The sequence below is a fragment of the Aspergillus nidulans genome, chromosome III, assembly GCF_000011425.1.
Source record: "Aspergillus nidulans FGSC A4 chromosome III".
Classification (NCBI taxonomy): domain Eukaryota; kingdom Fungi; phylum Ascomycota; class Eurotiomycetes; order Eurotiales; family Aspergillaceae; genus Aspergillus; species Aspergillus nidulans.
This window is the reverse complement of record NC_066259.1, coordinates 1,210,726-1,227,655: the sequence shown is the minus strand read 5'-3', so window position 1 is coordinate 1,227,655 and position 16,930 is coordinate 1,210,726. Positions and strand designations below refer to the sequence as shown.

General features: G+C 49.8%; 6 protein-coding genes across 6 annotated transcripts, besides 1 other annotated feature; 4 read left to right on the top strand and 2 right to left on the bottom strand.

Moving 5' to 3' along the window:
• Positions 1-16,930: part of a sequence feature (contig 1.80 1848..335440(-1)) that runs on past both edges of the window.
• Positions 298-7,725, top strand: ANIA_04706 (type II myosin; the record flags this gene model as incomplete). Its single annotated transcript, XM_657218.1, has 5 exons — positions 298-750; positions 799-942; positions 1,001-1,185; positions 1,237-7,228; positions 7,285-7,725. 5 exons carry the CDS (start codon positions 298-300, stop codon positions 7,723-7,725), a joined length of 7,215 nt encoding a protein of 2,404 aa, XP_662310.1.
• ANIA_04707 (protein isy1) lies at positions 8,053-9,303 on the top strand. The gene is made up of 2 exons (XM_657219.2): positions 8,053-8,352; positions 8,461-9,303. The coding sequence occupies exons 1-2, from the start codon at positions 8,350-8,352 to the stop codon at positions 9,226-9,228; spliced, it is 771 nt and encodes a 256-aa protein (XP_662311.1). The 5' UTR covers positions 8,053-8,349; the 3' UTR covers positions 9,229-9,303.
• On the bottom strand, positions 9,393-10,510 carry ANIA_04708 (putative GTPase MTG1; the record flags this gene model as incomplete). The annotated part of the gene is made up of 2 exons (XM_657220.1): positions 9,393-10,190; positions 10,244-10,510. The coding sequence occupies 2 exons, from the start codon at positions 10,508-10,510 to the stop codon at positions 9,393-9,395; spliced, it is 1,065 nt and encodes a 354-aa protein (XP_662312.1).
• On the bottom strand, positions 10,845-13,597 carry ANIA_04709 (phosphatidylinositol 3-kinase VPS34; the record flags this gene model as incomplete). The annotated part of the gene is made up of 2 exons (XM_657221.1): positions 10,845-13,479; positions 13,539-13,597. 2 exons carry the CDS (start codon positions 13,595-13,597, stop codon positions 10,845-10,847), a joined length of 2,694 nt encoding a protein of 897 aa, XP_662313.1.
• ANIA_04710 (Smc5-Smc6 complex subunit NSE4) lies at positions 13,842-15,388 on the top strand (the record flags this gene model as incomplete). The annotated part of the gene is made up of 3 exons (XM_657222.2): positions 13,842-14,251; positions 14,307-15,140; positions 15,207-15,388. Exons 1-3 carry the CDS (start codon positions 13,948-13,950, stop codon positions 15,386-15,388), a joined length of 1,320 nt encoding a protein of 439 aa, XP_662314.2. The 5' UTR covers positions 13,842-13,947.
• On the top strand, positions 15,820-16,835 carry ANIA_04711 (uncharacterized protein; the record flags this gene model as incomplete). The annotated part of the gene is made up of 2 exons (XM_657223.2): positions 15,820-16,107; positions 16,159-16,835. The coding sequence occupies exons 1-2, from the start codon at positions 15,975-15,977 to the stop codon at positions 16,833-16,835; spliced, it is 810 nt and encodes a 269-aa protein (XP_662315.1). The 5' UTR covers positions 15,820-15,974.

Genomic DNA, 16,930 nt, shown 5'->3' with positions numbered 1-16,930 from the left:
GGGGGCCACTGTTTGGGTGCATTTCAGCCAACAACTGAGCCAGATTTGCTATGACCCATGATCGTCTTGAAGTCTTGATGCCCTGTGCACCTGCGTCAGTCCTCTACCTTACGTCGAACTCCATCTCTTGTCAACATTCTGATTCCCTGCATCTCGTGCCTTTCGTGATTTGTATGCTGCGCTGAGCGGATCTTACAGCTCGTTCTGTTGAGCCTCTTATTCTTTATATTTATCTATTGTCCTCGCTTCAGCCTTTTTGATGCATATAATGAGCTGTCAACGATACCCACAGCAATAATGCTCCCCTCTCAGATTAATGGTTCGCCGAAGCGTGCCAATCCCTTCAGCCGCGCATCGCCTTCACCCTCCCCAACCCCAAGCCCGCAAACGAAAGCGCGCCCAAAATCAGCTGTACTCGCATCTGCCGGGAAGTTTGAAGAACCAAAAAGTCACATTCGGAACTCTTCCTCTATATCTCACACCTCGCTAGCACCATTCGGCCGGAATGCGAACCGCCAAAGGTCGAATTCTCTGAGAAACGATGTCACGTCCGGTACATTTGCGCCGGAGTTCATCAAATCAGAGGATCTCCGCCACGGCGCTGACCAGATTCGTGGACAAGAAGGGGACAATGACTTCTCGGGAAATAAATACGTCTGGTTACGTGATCCCGAGAAGGCCTTTGTCAAAGGGTTAGTTTTAGAAGAGCAAGATGGAGCTCGATTACTGGTACAGACGGATGATGGGCAGGTATGAGCAACCGGTGCTAAGGTCATCCGCATACTTACAATCTGCAAGCAACGAGAAGTGGACGTCGACCAAGTTGATAGAGTCAATCCGGCAAAGTTCGACAAGGCAGATGATATGGCTGAGCTTACACATTTGAACGAAGCGTCCGTGGTGCATAACCTCCACACTCGATATCTGGCAGATTTGATTTATGTAAGGCTTTATCTTTCTTCCGCTTGTTGCCAAAGCCTGATTGACAATACGTTACTAGACCTACTCAGGGCTGTTTTTGGTGACAGTCAACCCTTACTGTCCCCTGCCTATCTATTCCAATGAGTACATTAATATGTACAAGGGACAAAGTCGCGAGGAGACTCGGCCGCATATTTTCGCCATGGCCGATGAAGCATTTAGGAATCTTGTGGAAGAGGGCGAGAATCAGAGTATCCTTGTGACGTGAGTCTTTGCGACGCATCCGTGTAAATGCAAATTCTGACGCCCGCACAGAGGAGAGTCTGGGGCAGGCAAGACAGAAAACACCAAAAAAGTTATCCAGTACCTTGCAGCCGTTGCAACATCAGATAATATGTACTCTCGCTCAGGAAGCAAGCAGATGAACACCCTTTCGCAGCAGATTTTGAGGGCGAACCCGATCCTCGAGGCATTTGGTAATTCGCAGACTGTCAGAAACAACAACTCATCTCGGTTCGGCAAGTTCATCAGAATTGAGTTTTCTCGATCAGGGCAGATTTCAGGTGCTTCGATCGATTGGTATCTTTTGGAGAAATCCCGCGTGGTGAAACCCAATTTGCAGGAGAGAAACTACCACATTTTTTACCAACTACTCAGGGGTGCCGAGCCTAAACTAAAGCAAAAGCTGCTTCTGTCGAACTTACAGATCGAGGACTTCGCTTACACCAGAGAAGGGAACGATACAATTGCTGGAGTTTCTGACGAAAAAGAATGGGACTCGTTGCTCGAGGCTTTCCATATCATGAATTTCTCGGAAGAGGATCAAATGTGCATCCTTCGCACAGTTGCAGCTGTCCTCCATCTAGGAAACATTACCATCGTGAAAGAAAGTCTACGGGCTGATCAAGCCGCCCTTAGTCGAGACGCCCTTGATAGTGTTCATAAAGCATGCCAGCTTTTGGGAATTGAGACTGAGCCCTTTGTCAAGGGCTTATTACATCCCAAGGTAAAGGCAGGCCGCGAGTGGGTAGAGAAGGTACAGACTCCGGAGCAGGTTCGGCTGGCATTAGATGCTTTAGCAAAGGGTATCTACGAAAGAGGTTTTGGTGACCTTGTCAACCGCATCAACAGCCGACTGGAACGAAACACTGTCACGGGTGAAGACAGCTACTTCATCGGTGTACTTGATATCGCTGGTTTTGAGATCTTCCAAAACAACAGCTTTGAACAACTCTGCATCAACTACACAAACGAAAAGCTGCAGCAGTTCTTCAACCACCATATGTTTGTCTTGGAGCAGGAGGAATACGCGCGGGAACAAATTGAATGGCAGTTCATCGACTTTGGCAAAGATTTGCAGCCAACAATTGACCTCATCGAAGTCACAAACCCTATCGGTATTTTTTCTTGCCTGGATGAGGACTGCGTCATGCCCAAAGCCACGGATAAATCGTTCACCGAGAAGCTTCATTCGCTATGGGACACCAAGTCCACCAAGTATCGCGCCTCTCGCCTCCGACAAGGCTTTATCCTCACCCACTATGCAGCCGAGGTGGAGTATTCCACTGACGGTTGGTTGGAAAAGAATAAAGACCCCTTGAACGATAACATAACCAGACTGCTCGCATCCTCGCAAGATAATCATATTGCAGCTCTGTTTTCAGACTGTGGAAACGCAGATGAGGTTGACCATCCCAGAAGTCGCGTGAAGAAAGGCTTGTTTCGCACAGTGGCCCAAAGACATAAGGAACAGTTGTCAAGTCTCATGAATCAGCTTCACTCAACTCACCCTCATTTTGTTCGGTGCATTATCCCGAACCACAAAAAACGCCCGAAGATGTTGAATGCCCCCTTGGTTCTTGACCAATTACGCTGCAATGGTGTCCTGGAAGGTATTAGAATTGCGCGTACCGGGTTCCCCAACCGATTGTCCTTTAATGAATTCCGCCAACGGTATGAGGTTCTTTGCCGGGATATGCCCAAAAGCTATATGGATGGACAGTCTGCCGCCCGGATAATGCTGCAGAAGCTGGCTCTAGATAAAGCGTGGTTTAGAGTCGGCCGCACCAAAGTGTTTTTCCGAGCTGGCGTCCTCGCAGAGTTGGAGGAAAAACGTGACGAGCTCATCCGTACAATCATGACACGATTCCAGTCTGTAGCGAGGGGTTTTGTTCAGCGCAGGATCTCAAACAAAAGGCTGTATCGTGCAGAAGCAACCCATATCATCCAGCACAACTTCCGAGCCTATTTGGAGATGAAGGCCAACCCGTGGTGGCGTTTGTTCTCGAGAATGAAACCGCTTCTTGGGGAGACACGTACTGCTCAAGAAGTGAAGAGAAGAGATGAAAAGATCAAACAACTCGAGACGAAAATGAAGCAGGACCAATCCGAACGCCAGAAAGTTGAGGAAGAAAGACGGCGAGCGGAGATAGAGATACAACGAATCCAGCAGACCCTGGAGAGCGAACGGGCATTGGCCCTTGACAAAGAAGAAATCTTCAAAAGGCTGCAAGATCGCGAGGTAGAGCTCAGCGAGAAACTAGCAGGCGCTATTGCCGACCAAGAAAACCTCGAAGATCAACTAGACGAACTAATCCTTGCGAAAAAGAAGACGGACGAAGAGCTCGACCTGCGAAAAACACAACTCGAGCAGGCCGGAGAGATTATCCAGCGCCTAGAGGCTGAGAGGAAGGAGATGCAGCAGAAGTTGGAGGATCTGGAGCAGAAGCTGCTTGAGGCACAGAGCAGTGCCTCAGAGACGGAAAACCATATGAGGGAGCTTGGACAAGAGGTCAAAATGCTGCAAAGTCATCTCAGTCTGAAGGAGCGGAAACTGCAGGATTTGGAGGCAAAACTGCTGAAGACCGACCAAGATCTGGATGTCAAGCTGGCAAAAACATCAAAGGAATTGGACCGATCGAAGAAAGAAGTCAAGGATCTTCTTGATGAGAACCGCACAATTCGGCAGCAAATCTCTGATCTCTCAAAGACATCTACCAGTTATGAAGAAATGCTCCGGCGCAAAGAAAGCGAGCTCACAGTTTTGCGCAACGACGCAAAAAAGCATGCCGAGGAGAAGAAGCAATTAGACGTTGAGAAGTCTAATCTCTCCACAAGGCATGATAACATGCAAAATAAGCTCCGTGAGCTTCAGGCTCAAGTCGATGCTATGGTATCAGAAAAGATCCAACTCGAGCGCGAAGCCGCCGACGTTCAGAAGCTTCTGCAGGCGAAGATATCCGAAGATGCCGAAGCTGGAGAGAGCCGCAAACTTCTCGAGCAGCAGATTCAGGACCTGAAGAATCAATTATTCCAGGCACAGGCTGATCTCAGTAGGGAGCGCCAGTCAAGGGATGACGTACAGATGCTCGCGGAGCATAAGCTCGCAGAGCTAAAAGACAAGTTTGAATCATTGAACGAGGCTAAAATCACCATCGAGAAGGAGATGTATATCCAACAAGATAGTCTTCGACGGGCTACGGAGGCTCGGGTCGCTGCTGAGCAGTCAAGGAAAGAGCTTCAGCAAGAATTGATCAAGCTTCGGGATCGATTTACTGCGGCTGAAGATGCTCGGCTGAGAGCTGAGGCCGAGATGGAGCAGGCCCTTGTGAAACAGACCACTCAGCGTCTGGAAAGTATCAGGAAAGAGCTTGACAATACACAGCACCGTTTAGAGGAGGTCGAAGCGGAGAGGTCGCGCCTAGCAGCACGTGAGCAACAACTCATGAACGCCATTGCTGAGTCTGAAAGCTTCCGTATCCGTCATGATCAGCATAAGGAACGCTTGGAAAGGGAGCTAGTCACTCTCAAAGGCCGGTTGACAGCATCCGAAAATGACAATCGTGCTCTCTTGACCAAAATCCAGCAGAAGAACCTTGACATTGCTAGATCTAATTCAAAAGCAAGTGAAAGCCAACGCTTACGTGTCGCAACCCTACAGAAAGAAAAGGCAAAGCTTGAGGAAGAAAATAAGGCTCTCTCCAGGCAGCTAGGGGATCAACAACTCTCTATAACGTCGTTGGAGAAGCAAAAAGAGAAGCTTGCTTTGAGTGTGGAAGATCTAAATCACGAAGTCAATAGAGAGCACAAAGCTAGCCGCAATGCAGAGAGGGCTGCCTCAACAGCATCTATTCAGCTAGCTGAAGCCAACAGAAATTTGGAGACCGAGAGGCAACTCAGAACTCAGGCACAAGCGAACACGCGAAAGCTGCAGAGCGCATTAGATTCTTCGAATAAAGAAATCGACGACCTGCACCGCCAGCTCATGCTGTTCCATAAGATCGTGGAGCCAGAAGCTGATCCTTCGGCTGATTCTTGGGATAAGATTCAACCAGACCTGTCCAGGAAGGTCGACTTAGCTCAGCTGGTAGAGACCTTGCAAAGCCAACTGCAAGTGTCCGAGGAAAAATACAACCGAGCTGAAGCTCAACTCGCAGAAATGCGCCGTCGGCATGGGGAGGAAATGAAAGAACTTGACGCCCGTTACTCTTCGTCCAAACGTGCATTGTTGGAAGAAATTGATCAGAACGAGGTTGCTCACAATCGCACCCCTAACCATCTTCGGAAGAACTCTGAAACCGCAATTGCGAAGAAGTTTGGAGCCCCGACGACGCCTAATCGTCGACTAAACATCAACGACAACTCAAATGACTCCGCTCGGTCAGACAGAACTGTGGACACTGTTGGCTACCAGAAACGCATGGACCTTGCGGCTGAGATTGAGGAGCTTCAGAACAAGCTTCAGATGAGCGAAATGCAGAACAAGCATCTGCAGGATCAACTCGCTCGATCTGTCCCTCCCAAAGATATATGGCAGGATGACAGTCCCTCAATCAGACGCATGCAACTTCTAGAGCGAGAAAATGGTCGTCTACATGAGCAGCTCGACGATTCTTCCAAGAAAGTATCGGCCCTTGAGAGAAGCATACACTCTGGCGAGCTGTCACTACGGGATGTTCAAGCTAAATCCCACGAAGAGCTGTACGACTTGATCAACTCTCAGGAGCAGTCCAGAAGGTCTTTACTCCGGGTTCACAATGAAACGGTTGCGGAGATTACCGATGCCAAAGCGCAGTTCGAAAAACTAAAGCGCGCAAAAGCCGCGCTCGAAGTTGAGCTTCGCGATGCATGCTCAGAGGCCCAAGAACTGCAGGCGGCTAGGGAGCAGGATGCTTTGAGCAGGAACCAGCTACTGCAGGAATTTTCTGATCTGCAAATCCGTCTCGACGCTGAAACCTCCAAGTCCGCCGATCTTGCCGCGAGCCTGAGCCTATACAAGAGTCGTGCTGATGAATACTTCAGCAAACTTGAGCAAGCAGAGATCACGCTTCTCAAGGCTTCTCGTGCGGAGCAATTTGCCAAGGCGCAGGCTAAGGAGACTGAGGATAATTGCGCCCAAATCATGGCTGAGCGCAAAGAGATGGAGGCAATTATTGATGATCTACAGCGGCAGACGCAGTCTCTTGAGGCCAGAATGGAGGACCAAGCGGCGGAGCTGCAAGGTGCGCTCCAGGCCAAGCAACGTTTGCAAAATGAACTCGAGGACTACAGGAATCAGCGAGCCATCGATATTGAGGACAAGGAGACGTCTATGGAGCAGACGAGACAAAAATACCAAAGAGAGATAACCACGCTCAACAATGAGCTCGAGATGGAACGTGAGAAGGTCCTCAATGGCCGAACAGAGGCCTCCCGCCTCCGAGAAGAACTTGAAGATCTTCGCAGCAAATGGGACAATGAGGTCCTGAACAGTTCAACCTGGGCCAAGGAGAAGTCACGTATGGAAGTCATGCTTCAAGATGTGACTACTTCTCGTGATGAAGCAGTCAATGCTCACAATGATGCCCAGGCCCGAGTGGTTTCTCTCCTATCACAGGTCAGGAGCCTGAGAACTTCTATCGACGATGTAACTGCGGAACGTGATATGTTGCATAAAGAGAAGAAAATGCTAGAAGCACGGTTAACAGAAGCTGGAGAGCGCTTGGAGGACCTGGCCAAAGGTGAAAGTCCTTCCATGCGCAACGCTGCTAGCATGGATCGTGAATTGTTAGAGCTTAAGGCGAAGCTAGCTCAACAGGAAGATCTTTCTCTCGCAGCCGTCGGCAAGATGAGGAGGGCGGAAGCTCTTGCGACTGAGATGCAGAAGGAAGTTACTGCCGAGAGAGAGGCAACCGCACAGCTCTTCAAGGACAAGGCTGCCTTGGAGAAACAGCTGAAGGAGGCACAGTTGCGGTGTGTTGACTTGGAAACAAAAAGCTACTCCTCTGGTAGCCAAGATATAAGATTCCTCCACAAAAGAATCAAAGAGGTAAGCAAGCGACTTATGCTAGTCCCAGAGGATTAAATATCTAACACGCCTTTTAGCTGGAAACTCATCTGGAAGAACAAGAAGCGAAGAATAACTCAGAGCAACGGTCTTTGCGGAATGTTGATCGAACTGTCAAGGACTTGCAATCTCAAATCGAACGGCGCGAAAAGATGAACGCACAGCTCGAAGAGGAGGTTAACAGGGGTCGTGAGAAGGTTGAACGCCTTCTGAAAAACATCGACGAACTCCAACAGAGCGAGTCGGATTCGCAACTTCAAGCGCGTCGCGCAGAGCGAGAGCTGCGTGAAGAGCGCGAAAAGTCGTTGAGGTTGGAGCGTGAGCTAAACGGTTGGAAAGCCCTCCGAGTCGAACGCGGAGGTAGTGCCATCGCAAGGAGCCATGTCGCCTTCAGTGATGCCGGAAGCCGGAAAGGCAGCGGTGCTTACACCACAGGTGACCTGCACCGGATGCCTAGCAACACCAAAGGTTTTCTTTGAGCGAAAGCCGCTTGTTAAGAACTGTTTTCGTTTGCGAGGGGGGCTCGCGCAGCTCCTGTATGAAACTTTACGAGTATAATTTCATGGCCATCCTGCATGTTTATGATGTATTGGGGACGGAGCGTGTTTTGATCTTGTTTCTGTTTTTTTTTTTGTACTATGTGCATACGCGTTTTGGATCTTCATGACGATATTGTTTATGAGCCGAGGAATGTGGTGGAAGACTCAGGCGTGTACTAGAAATAATTCTTATGTGGTTTCACGCAATTATATATTCTCACCGCATGATATTAAGCGTATGGGGTCTTGTGCAGCCCAAGGTACAACCTAGGGTGTCCAAGCCCGTAGGCATCACAGCCAATCCGATGAGTAGCGTCCGTCATGAGCATTACCTAAGAAATGCCTCAAATTCGTTTGATGCTGGCGGTGTCTATAGAGCTTGAAGTGCTGTTTCTCTTTACGAAAGACGTAGACGCGCGGCTAAACAAGCGCTCGCTTGTGAAGTCGTTGACCCACCCGAGCTTAGATCAAGTTCACTCGCTTGGGCAGAATAGTCGGCCTCCCTCAACACTCTCCAGGCAAGGATTCCAACATCAATAGCGGCTCCTTGCACGCCCTCCCAAAATGGTAAGTCGTTATTTAAAACAATATACTGATTGCTGGTCCCGTCGGCCCCCGAGCGCTCCATGAAGAACAACACGAAAAAGAACCAAAAAGGCTAACGACTGGACGTAGGCCCGCAACAGTGAAAAAGCCCAGTCCATGCTCTTCCGCTTCCGCGCCCAGCAAGCTGCGGACCTAGGAATCATTGATATTGGCCGCACGCGGCGCCCCAAAGCCATCACTTCCGTTGACTCGATCCCGGCGTGCGAAAAATGGCGCGGACAAGTGCTCAAAGAGATCTCGCGCAAGGTCTCTCGGATTCAAGAACCCAGCCTATCAGACCACCAGATCCGCGACCTAAACGATGAAATTAACAAACTCATGCGCGAGAAGTGGGCGTGGGAAATGCAGATCCGAAACATGGGCGGACCGAACTATATGCGCGGTTCGGGGAGGGTATATGATGATGAGGGTCGTGAGATACCTGGTGGTGGGAAGGGCTATAGGTATTTTGGCCGTGCGAGGGAGCTACCTGGCGTCAAGGAAATGCTTGAGGCTGCAGCGAGACGAGGGAGGGGCCCGGCCGAGGAGGAGGAGGATGATGGTAAGACTGTTGGGCGGGGTGGAGATATTGCGACAAAGAAGGTCGATGCGAACTACTTCGGTTATGGGCTTGATGAGGAGGATGGGACTCTGCTCGCTTATGAGATGCAGAGGGAGAAAGAGGCCGTGGAGAAGTTACGGAAGGAGGGCGAGGACGAGGAGGATGTTGAGGATGGATGGGAACCGTTGCCTGGGGACGCTGGGGATGGCATCGAGTGGCGACTGCCAACGCTGGAGGAGGTGCAAGAGGAGCTTGTGGATAGGAGGAGAAGGCGGCTTTTGGAGAAGATTTCATAAGGTTCTCGTTTGCATCTTGTCTCTAGGCTTGGGATTTCGTTTGTTTTACGGCGTAACTCGGTGCATCTTGAATTTACACTTGTTGACTAAGGCTGTACGGCTTTCGTTGGCTTCATCTTATACTGTATATGCTGCTAGCGGGGTATATTTTATGTACATAGATGCTATTTTTGTCTAACTGAGGGGTCTGTTGCCTGCTGTCGCCTCGCTGATTTCTCTGCTTTCAGGGCTTGCGTTATACTGATACTGGCTTTGTCCTCGTCGCTTGACTCCCGACGACGTCGCTCTTCCTGCAGGTCGTCTAATATGAACCTACCGAGCCCGCCACCGCGCCACTTTTGGATGAAATGTAAAGCAGCAAGGTCCATATTCGGTATACCACCCTTGGCAAGCAAACCCGTACTGCGGGCAAAACTATCCAAAAGCGGGTGAACCTCATTCGTCGGTAGGGACCAGCGCTGATATACAGTGGGATCGTGCAGGTTAATATGGTAGAGCAAGTAGTCCGCTAATGTGACCGGAGAGATTACCGAATCTTTAACGCAGCCGCAAAGGGCCAGCTTCAACATATTCTCCGCGTCAGGCACATAGGGCATAAACACGCCGGGTGTATCCAGCACATAAACATGGGCGCCATTGTCTCGCTCTATGATTTTTACAGGCGTTCCGATTTTCCGCGTGATGCCCGGTTGGTCCCCCGTGTGCACGGCTTTCGCCTTTCCCACGCCGCGATTGCGCAGGTTATTGATTAATGTTGACTTCCCGACGTTCGGCATCCCGACAACCATAACGCGACAGCCAACGAGCCTGTCGGGCCCTTGGGCGTCTTCGCGCAGATGCGTTAGGATCGTGTTCACATCCGGGCGGTTATTTGTTCGAGACTTTGATCGGGGGTCTAGATGATGTGGACTGACGAAGAAAACGGGTGTACCGCGATTAAAACTCCGGATTTGCTTCTCGAGCTATGTGTTGGAATAGTATTAGCATGGAGCTATCTTTGATGCGCCTCACTTACACTCTTCTGCTCCCGCGAACCCGCTTCAGACCCAAGGTCTCTCTTCGTGTATACGATCAGCCGTCTGGTCTTCCCCAGTGCTTCCTCAAACATGGGATTCACTGATGTGAAAGGGACGCGGGTGTCTCTGCACTCAATCACATAGTCAATTGAAGATAGCATATTTCGCATTTTGTTCAGTCCAGCGCGGTGGTGACCAAGGAAGTAGGACCGTGGGATAGATGCATAATTGGGAAACGCCTGACGCGGCACAAAAGAAGCCGCCATTATTTATTAGCCCCTAACAAGGTTGAGATGAATTGGCCGTTATTGACCGCATGTCGATCGCAGAATTGCGTCTTGATTGCGGAAGAAATGCGATGTTTTTTGACATATTCTGCCAGAGGGTCAGGGCGGTGTAAGCAGCCTTGCTGACCGCTCCCTTATCGCGTAGCCCTAGAAAGCTGCTTCCAGTACGATCTTATTCAATGAAGTTGTCGTAGGGATTTGGAGAGATCTATATAACTGATACTGGTACAATTGGGTATCCTTTGACAAATGCACTGTGATATTCCCCTCTAATAACATATATGAAAAGTATTATAAATAGGGTTTTGAAAGGTTACGCTCTCCATCCCTGGACAAAATCATGAAGGCGGTCAATAACCACACCAAAGATGGCGTTCGCGCTGTCCCCAATAAGCTGCTCAAAGTGACGGATAGCTTCCTCTTCAGTCATTTCAAGATGGAACCTCTCTTTCACTTTCAGCACGGCCTTATCAGGCTCTACACGGATGTCTGGGATATTGGCGTCTACCATCAAGCTGAACAAATTGAGGATGAGGTTTGCTGACTTGCGTAGCGTCGTATATGCTGTAAAGCAATACTGCTTGAACTGGAGGTAAAGCGGGGAAGAAGTCCCGCCCATTCCCTCAACCATCTCCTTGCAGAGTTTCATCATAGGCGCAAATGGCTTGGGGTCACGGCCAAGAATGAAGCCAAAATCTGCGTGGAAGAAGTGTCCGTCTGGTGCAAGGAGAAGATTCTCGAGATGCCTGTCACCGACGCCGAGGAGGTATGTAATCACGCAGTAGCCGGCGCAGGATTTGATGTAGGTATCCATAGTCTCCTTGCGGACGCCGAGTGGCTCGTTTTCATCTGGATTATTGGCTTTGAGGTAGGCAAGCACTGTTTTGTATTTGGCGGAGACGGCGGATAGAGAGGTTGACGGGATAAACTGCATTGCACCTGCTGTGGCGTTGGTAGCTAGGATGCGGTATGGTGTGAGTTTTAGGTCTAAGTTTTCCTTCTGAAGGAGGCGGTCCATTAGGATGATAATCTGAATGACGAGCTGATCTTGGCGAAGATCGTCGCCGACTTTGAATAAGATCGGATACTTTCTACCTTCAGTGGTCTTGAAGGTGATGAGCAGAGGGGACAATGATGATTTGAATACATTGGATTCCTCCGGGAAGCAGCCTGTAACCATGACATCTGGGTCCAAAGGGAGGGGCAGCGGGGGGTCAAACTGTAGAAGATCGTTCTTTGGATCTTTGAGGTACTTTTTCAGTTTTTCGATTTTGATAGGACGGTTCTCCCGGGCGAAACGGATATCCTTGCTTATTTTCGAGAGCACGGCGACAAGTTCACCTTGGCGCAGCAAGGTTTTTCTGTGTTCGGGGTGCATCCGTTCCAACTCTGCCATGAAGTAGTATTCCACCCGGGCGAACAGCCTACGGTGAGAGGATAGTGTCCCTGGACCGGCATCATCGCACTCAACCATGAGGTACCAGTGTAAATAGCTGCCTAATTTAAAATTGTTAGCCGCGCGAGTGATGAGAAAGTTGGCCAGGGAGGAGTCGTGAGCAGCTATATCCGCGTCTTCATGTGCTTTGTCCTCGTACTTGAGCGCTTGCACGAGTTGGAGTAGATACAAAAGTAGCTCATCGTCATCTGCCTTACGAAGCCGCTCGACAGCATAGGAACGAACAGCAGCATTGTCAAAGGTTGGACCAAGGAGCTCTAGAGCATCATCGACATCAATTTCCGTCCATTTTGGTAAAATTTCGACAGCTTGGTGCGCTTCACCGACATCTCGCCAGTTGACTGATTTGACAAACTTGGTCAGAGCTTTTTTTTCTCGGGTTAAATAATATCTAAACCGCCATACAAGATCCTTCTCCTCGGCAGTAAGGTCTTGGGTAGGTTCATAAGACATGATTATGTTGAGGTCGTCACGTATCTTAGGGTTAGGCTTAAGGTCGCGGTCCATGATGCCGGTGCGATGGCTACGAATAAGCCTTCGATGTTTGTCTTCGCAAGGATTGCCTGTCTGGCCAACCTCAGGGTCATAAATTCTGATGACCTCCTCGCCATCGGCCCCTTCAATTCCCGGCCCGAAACGGACCTCCGGAAGGCTTTTCAAGGTGCCAGTAGCATTTCCAGGCGCATTCTGAGGGTATGATGAGATTGGGGGCGGCGGATATTCATGATCGGACCAAACAATGGGATGGTCGAATCGTGGAAACTCAACATAGAGTGTGAAGTTCTCATCTTCAAGCTTTTCATCGTCCTCCTCATTTTCACTTTCCAGGCGTCGGTTCCTGTTGGCCTCCATGAGAAGAGCACGTTTTCTCGCAGCTTTATCCGCGCTAAGCTTCAGCCTTTCCAGCTGACGGAAAACCAGCTGGTCCATCCAGTCAATCTGCGGGATCTCTTCCATCTCATGCTTTTTGATCAAAACTTCTACTCTCTCCAACTCCAACTCTTCCGGAGAGGGACCTAGCGGATCTGGTTTGTTGCCCCTTCGCCTTTTCGATGGAGTTGATGGCGTCGTCGTCGCCGAGAACCCATCTGCGGCCTTGTGCCGGTATACCTTGCACTTTTGCTTCCCCGTTTTTAATTTGCCATCATCGTCAAACAGCCGTATCGTCGTCCCACCAAATGGGATGTAATGGCCGTTCGCTCCTTCCCCACCAAACGGCGACAGGTCCCAGATCGTAATAGCGAGTTGACATCTCAAAGGGGCATCTTTGATGGAGATCGGTAACTGTAGCCACTCATTCCAGGCTCTAACAGTCTTGAAGGCTTTGTAAGAAGTCTGCAATGGAACCCCCAGGGGCTTGGACTCCGACCATAATTGCGCAGTCACGAATAGATCGGACAGGGGATTCTGCACAGAGCCGATATGTCGCAATTCAGGTTGCTTGAGAAGAACTGAGAGTGGGATCTGCTTCTGTTTCCCTTCTAGTGAACCACTGTGATTTCTATTAGTAGCGAACTTTCACATGCTCTTTATGTCCTCCCTTAGGCATACATCTTGACATATATCGGAAAATCCACTTGGGCGGAAACCGCAAAAGTGAAGGCCTCCATCCTTGACCCGGGGCATCACTGTCCGGCTGCTTAAGGCATGATTAGGGAAAGTTGACGTGTGGACAACGCCTGTGCCATTAAAGAGAGCCCAGCTCCAATTTGGAGATGACGCGGGGAGGCCGGAGACATCACGTGCAGTGTATTTCGGACGCGTCCAGACAATCCATTGATTTCAATTTGAAAGACGAATTCGTGGGCCAAATTGCCGGCAGATAATGCTTTGATGGTCATCTCTGCTTTTTATCTCTTTGTGTCTACTATTCTGAGTACTCTTCTATTTCTCGAAACTGTGATATAACACAACTGCGCAATCGCGCGCGCCCTTTGTTAGAGAAATCAGCCTTGTGAGTATGGCGCGTACACCCCGAGTCCGCCCAACATCTCCTTCGCCGCCGCCAGGTTCGCCCTCCGATAAAGAGAATCTAGAGAATCCTTCCAGCAAGAAACGCGGAATTCAGGGCCAAAATATGTCGTCTTCGAGGAAAAGCACGAAAAGGCAACGCCTAGGGGATACAGCCTCGAATATTGAAACTGGAACCCAAATATCACAAGCACAGCGGAAAGCCAGCACGAAATACTACGATCCAGACCAGGATGCAGCTGAAAGGAGGCGGGTGCGCAAGGGACTGAGGGATCTCACACGAGATTTGAATGGTAATAATAACCTGCCGCTGTCTACCTCAGCATTTGTTAATAAATGATCGTGCAGATTCTAGGAATGAGTATCTACAGCCAGGAAATACTGGTATCAAGGACACCTTTCTCAAAGCGAATGAGATTTTCCGGGATGTCAAGCAAACGTCGGATGCGACAATCGACTCCCGCCTTCTAGTCAATGCGGCGGACTTGTCATACAAGAAGGCTGCGACATTAGCCTTGGGTGAGAGCGGCGTGGGAATTGACGTTGACGAATTCGTGTCGAAGTGCATTTCATTTATGCGCGCTGGTCCAGAAGATCCGAATGTATCCATCACTAGCACACAACGGCGCCGTGCTCCACGTAGGACCCAGGCAGACATGGACAGCGACGATGAGGATGGAGATGCAATGAATTGGGACTGGCTTGGACGTGCTGCTTGTTTTCGTCACAGTTCTCGTCCTGCAGTTTCGGGGTTCTTGCTTGGACCGCTCTCAGTACAAAAGCGTACGCGCCAGATAGCACAGCGACGAGCTAGAGAGCGCATTGACCCATCACAAGCAGTCCGGCCGCAAGAGCTCCGAGAGGAAGATCTGGACAGACGAGAAACGACTAATCTTACTGCTATGTGCACTAGCATAAACAAGCTGTTGGGCAAAACGCGTGACCAGGCCGAAAGGCTTGCTAACGAAGCCCTGGAGAAAATAGGCGACCCCACAGAGGATGAAGTGCAGTCTATAATGGCGAAATATAATATCGCCGATGATGCAGGCGTACCGCTAGCCAATTTCTGTATCAATCCTAAATCATTCGGTCAATCGGTGGAAAATCTGTTCTATCTCAGCTTCCTGGTTAGAGACGGCACAGTTGGGATCTCAACCGATAGCAGAGGCTTGCCAACATTGCGTATGACTTCTATACCATCTGCTTGTTATAACCAGGGACCTCAATTGTCTAACTCATGAACACTAGATCCAACAAAGCCTCTTGCTCCCAGCGAAGCGCAAAGACGAGGTGTCCAGAAGCACCAGTCGGTGTTCAGTCTCGACTTCGATACGTGGAAGGATATGATCGATGCGTATAACATCAAAGAATGCATAATACCCCATCGCGAGGAAGAGGAGAACGATACAGCACAAGGATGGTATAGCTAAAGTGGCAGGCTGGGCTTTTCTACTGCTTCAGACTACTCCTTCGGGCTTCTCGGTGTCAAGGCGTTGGACGCAGTACGGTAGACGTACGCGATATACCCCTTTCGTTGGAATAAATTTTTTTTGCCATAACAATTCTCGTAACTCAACTAGGCTTCAGTTATAATCATACTTATCAGTTCAATTTGCATATGTACTATATTTGTCGCCCGTTCTCCACCGGTGGAGCGAGCCACCATAAGTCGTGCACATCTGGAGTGGTGCCGTCTTCAGCCCAAGCCATTGACGTCAGCGGATCACCAAGCACGTTAACCTCGGGGTCCAGACTCCAGATCGAGAATTGTCATCTTCAAAGATTACTAACTTACAAGACTTCGTGCCATGCAATTTGTCCACATGCAATTTCAAACAAGAATTATTCATACTCGCGCTCTCCTGAACCGAGGCCCTTTATTGGCATCAGCGACTTTCTGTTAGTCAGGTTAAAGACTCGAACCCCGCGGCGAGATATACAAATTATCCCAGGTTCCCGCGCAACAGCAGACCTCCAGATAAACCCCATCGCAGGAGGGGAAAGTAAACATCAATAATGGCCCCTCAACTCTTTCCCTCGAACCCGGACGAGGTCATGGTGATCCGCAACGTTACTTCAGATGTCATAACCATGAGCTTGCCCTTTGCGCGATTTGGACGCTTCAAATTCGGTGGACGAGGGACGCTGGGTTAGTCGATGCTCATCAGTAGCAATCTGCATCTTAACTGATGAACAACAGTCCGGATGACTTCCGGCTCCATAGCCGTCTTTTCCCCAGTTAACCTAACTCCCGCGGTCCGCGAAACGATTTCCGGCCTCGGCGGACGAGTCAAGTACATTGCAGCCCTCGACCTTGAACACCACATCCATTTAACGGCATGGAAAAAAGCCTTCCCCGACGCGGACATCATTGCTCCCGAGGGCCTATGGGAGAAGCGCCAATCCGTACCTGAGCACAAAGACACCCCGATCAAGTACATCTTGCGACAATCCAACTCGAACAAGGAACACACATGGCCCATATCCGATGAATTCAACAAGGAGTTTGATATCGAGTACGTCTACGGTCATGGGTCGAAGGAAATCGTATTTTTGCATAAGCCGTCGTGCACCCTTATCGAAGCGGACTTGTTGTTTAACTTGCCTGCGCGCGAGCAGTACTCGAAAACTGGAGAAAGTGCGACGTCGGGACTCTGGACGAAGATTGTTCGGCCGCTCTTGTCAACGGCGCAGCCGGCGACCTGGCAGAAGAGATTCGCGTGGTATGTGCTTTCGAAAGGGGACAGGAATGCGTTCTCGGAAAGTATGAAGAGGATTGATCAATGGGAGTTTAACCGGCTGATTCCTTGCCACGGAGATGTTATCGAAAGCGGTGCGAAAGGCGTGTTTAGAACAGTTTTTGAGTGGTTCTTGTGATTCTGTTTGTGGTGTTGCGGTAGGTGGTTGCGGACTGGTAACGCACTCATTTTCAATCGTCTTTGTACTATACCTAGTTTGCGGCAGCCTTGGAT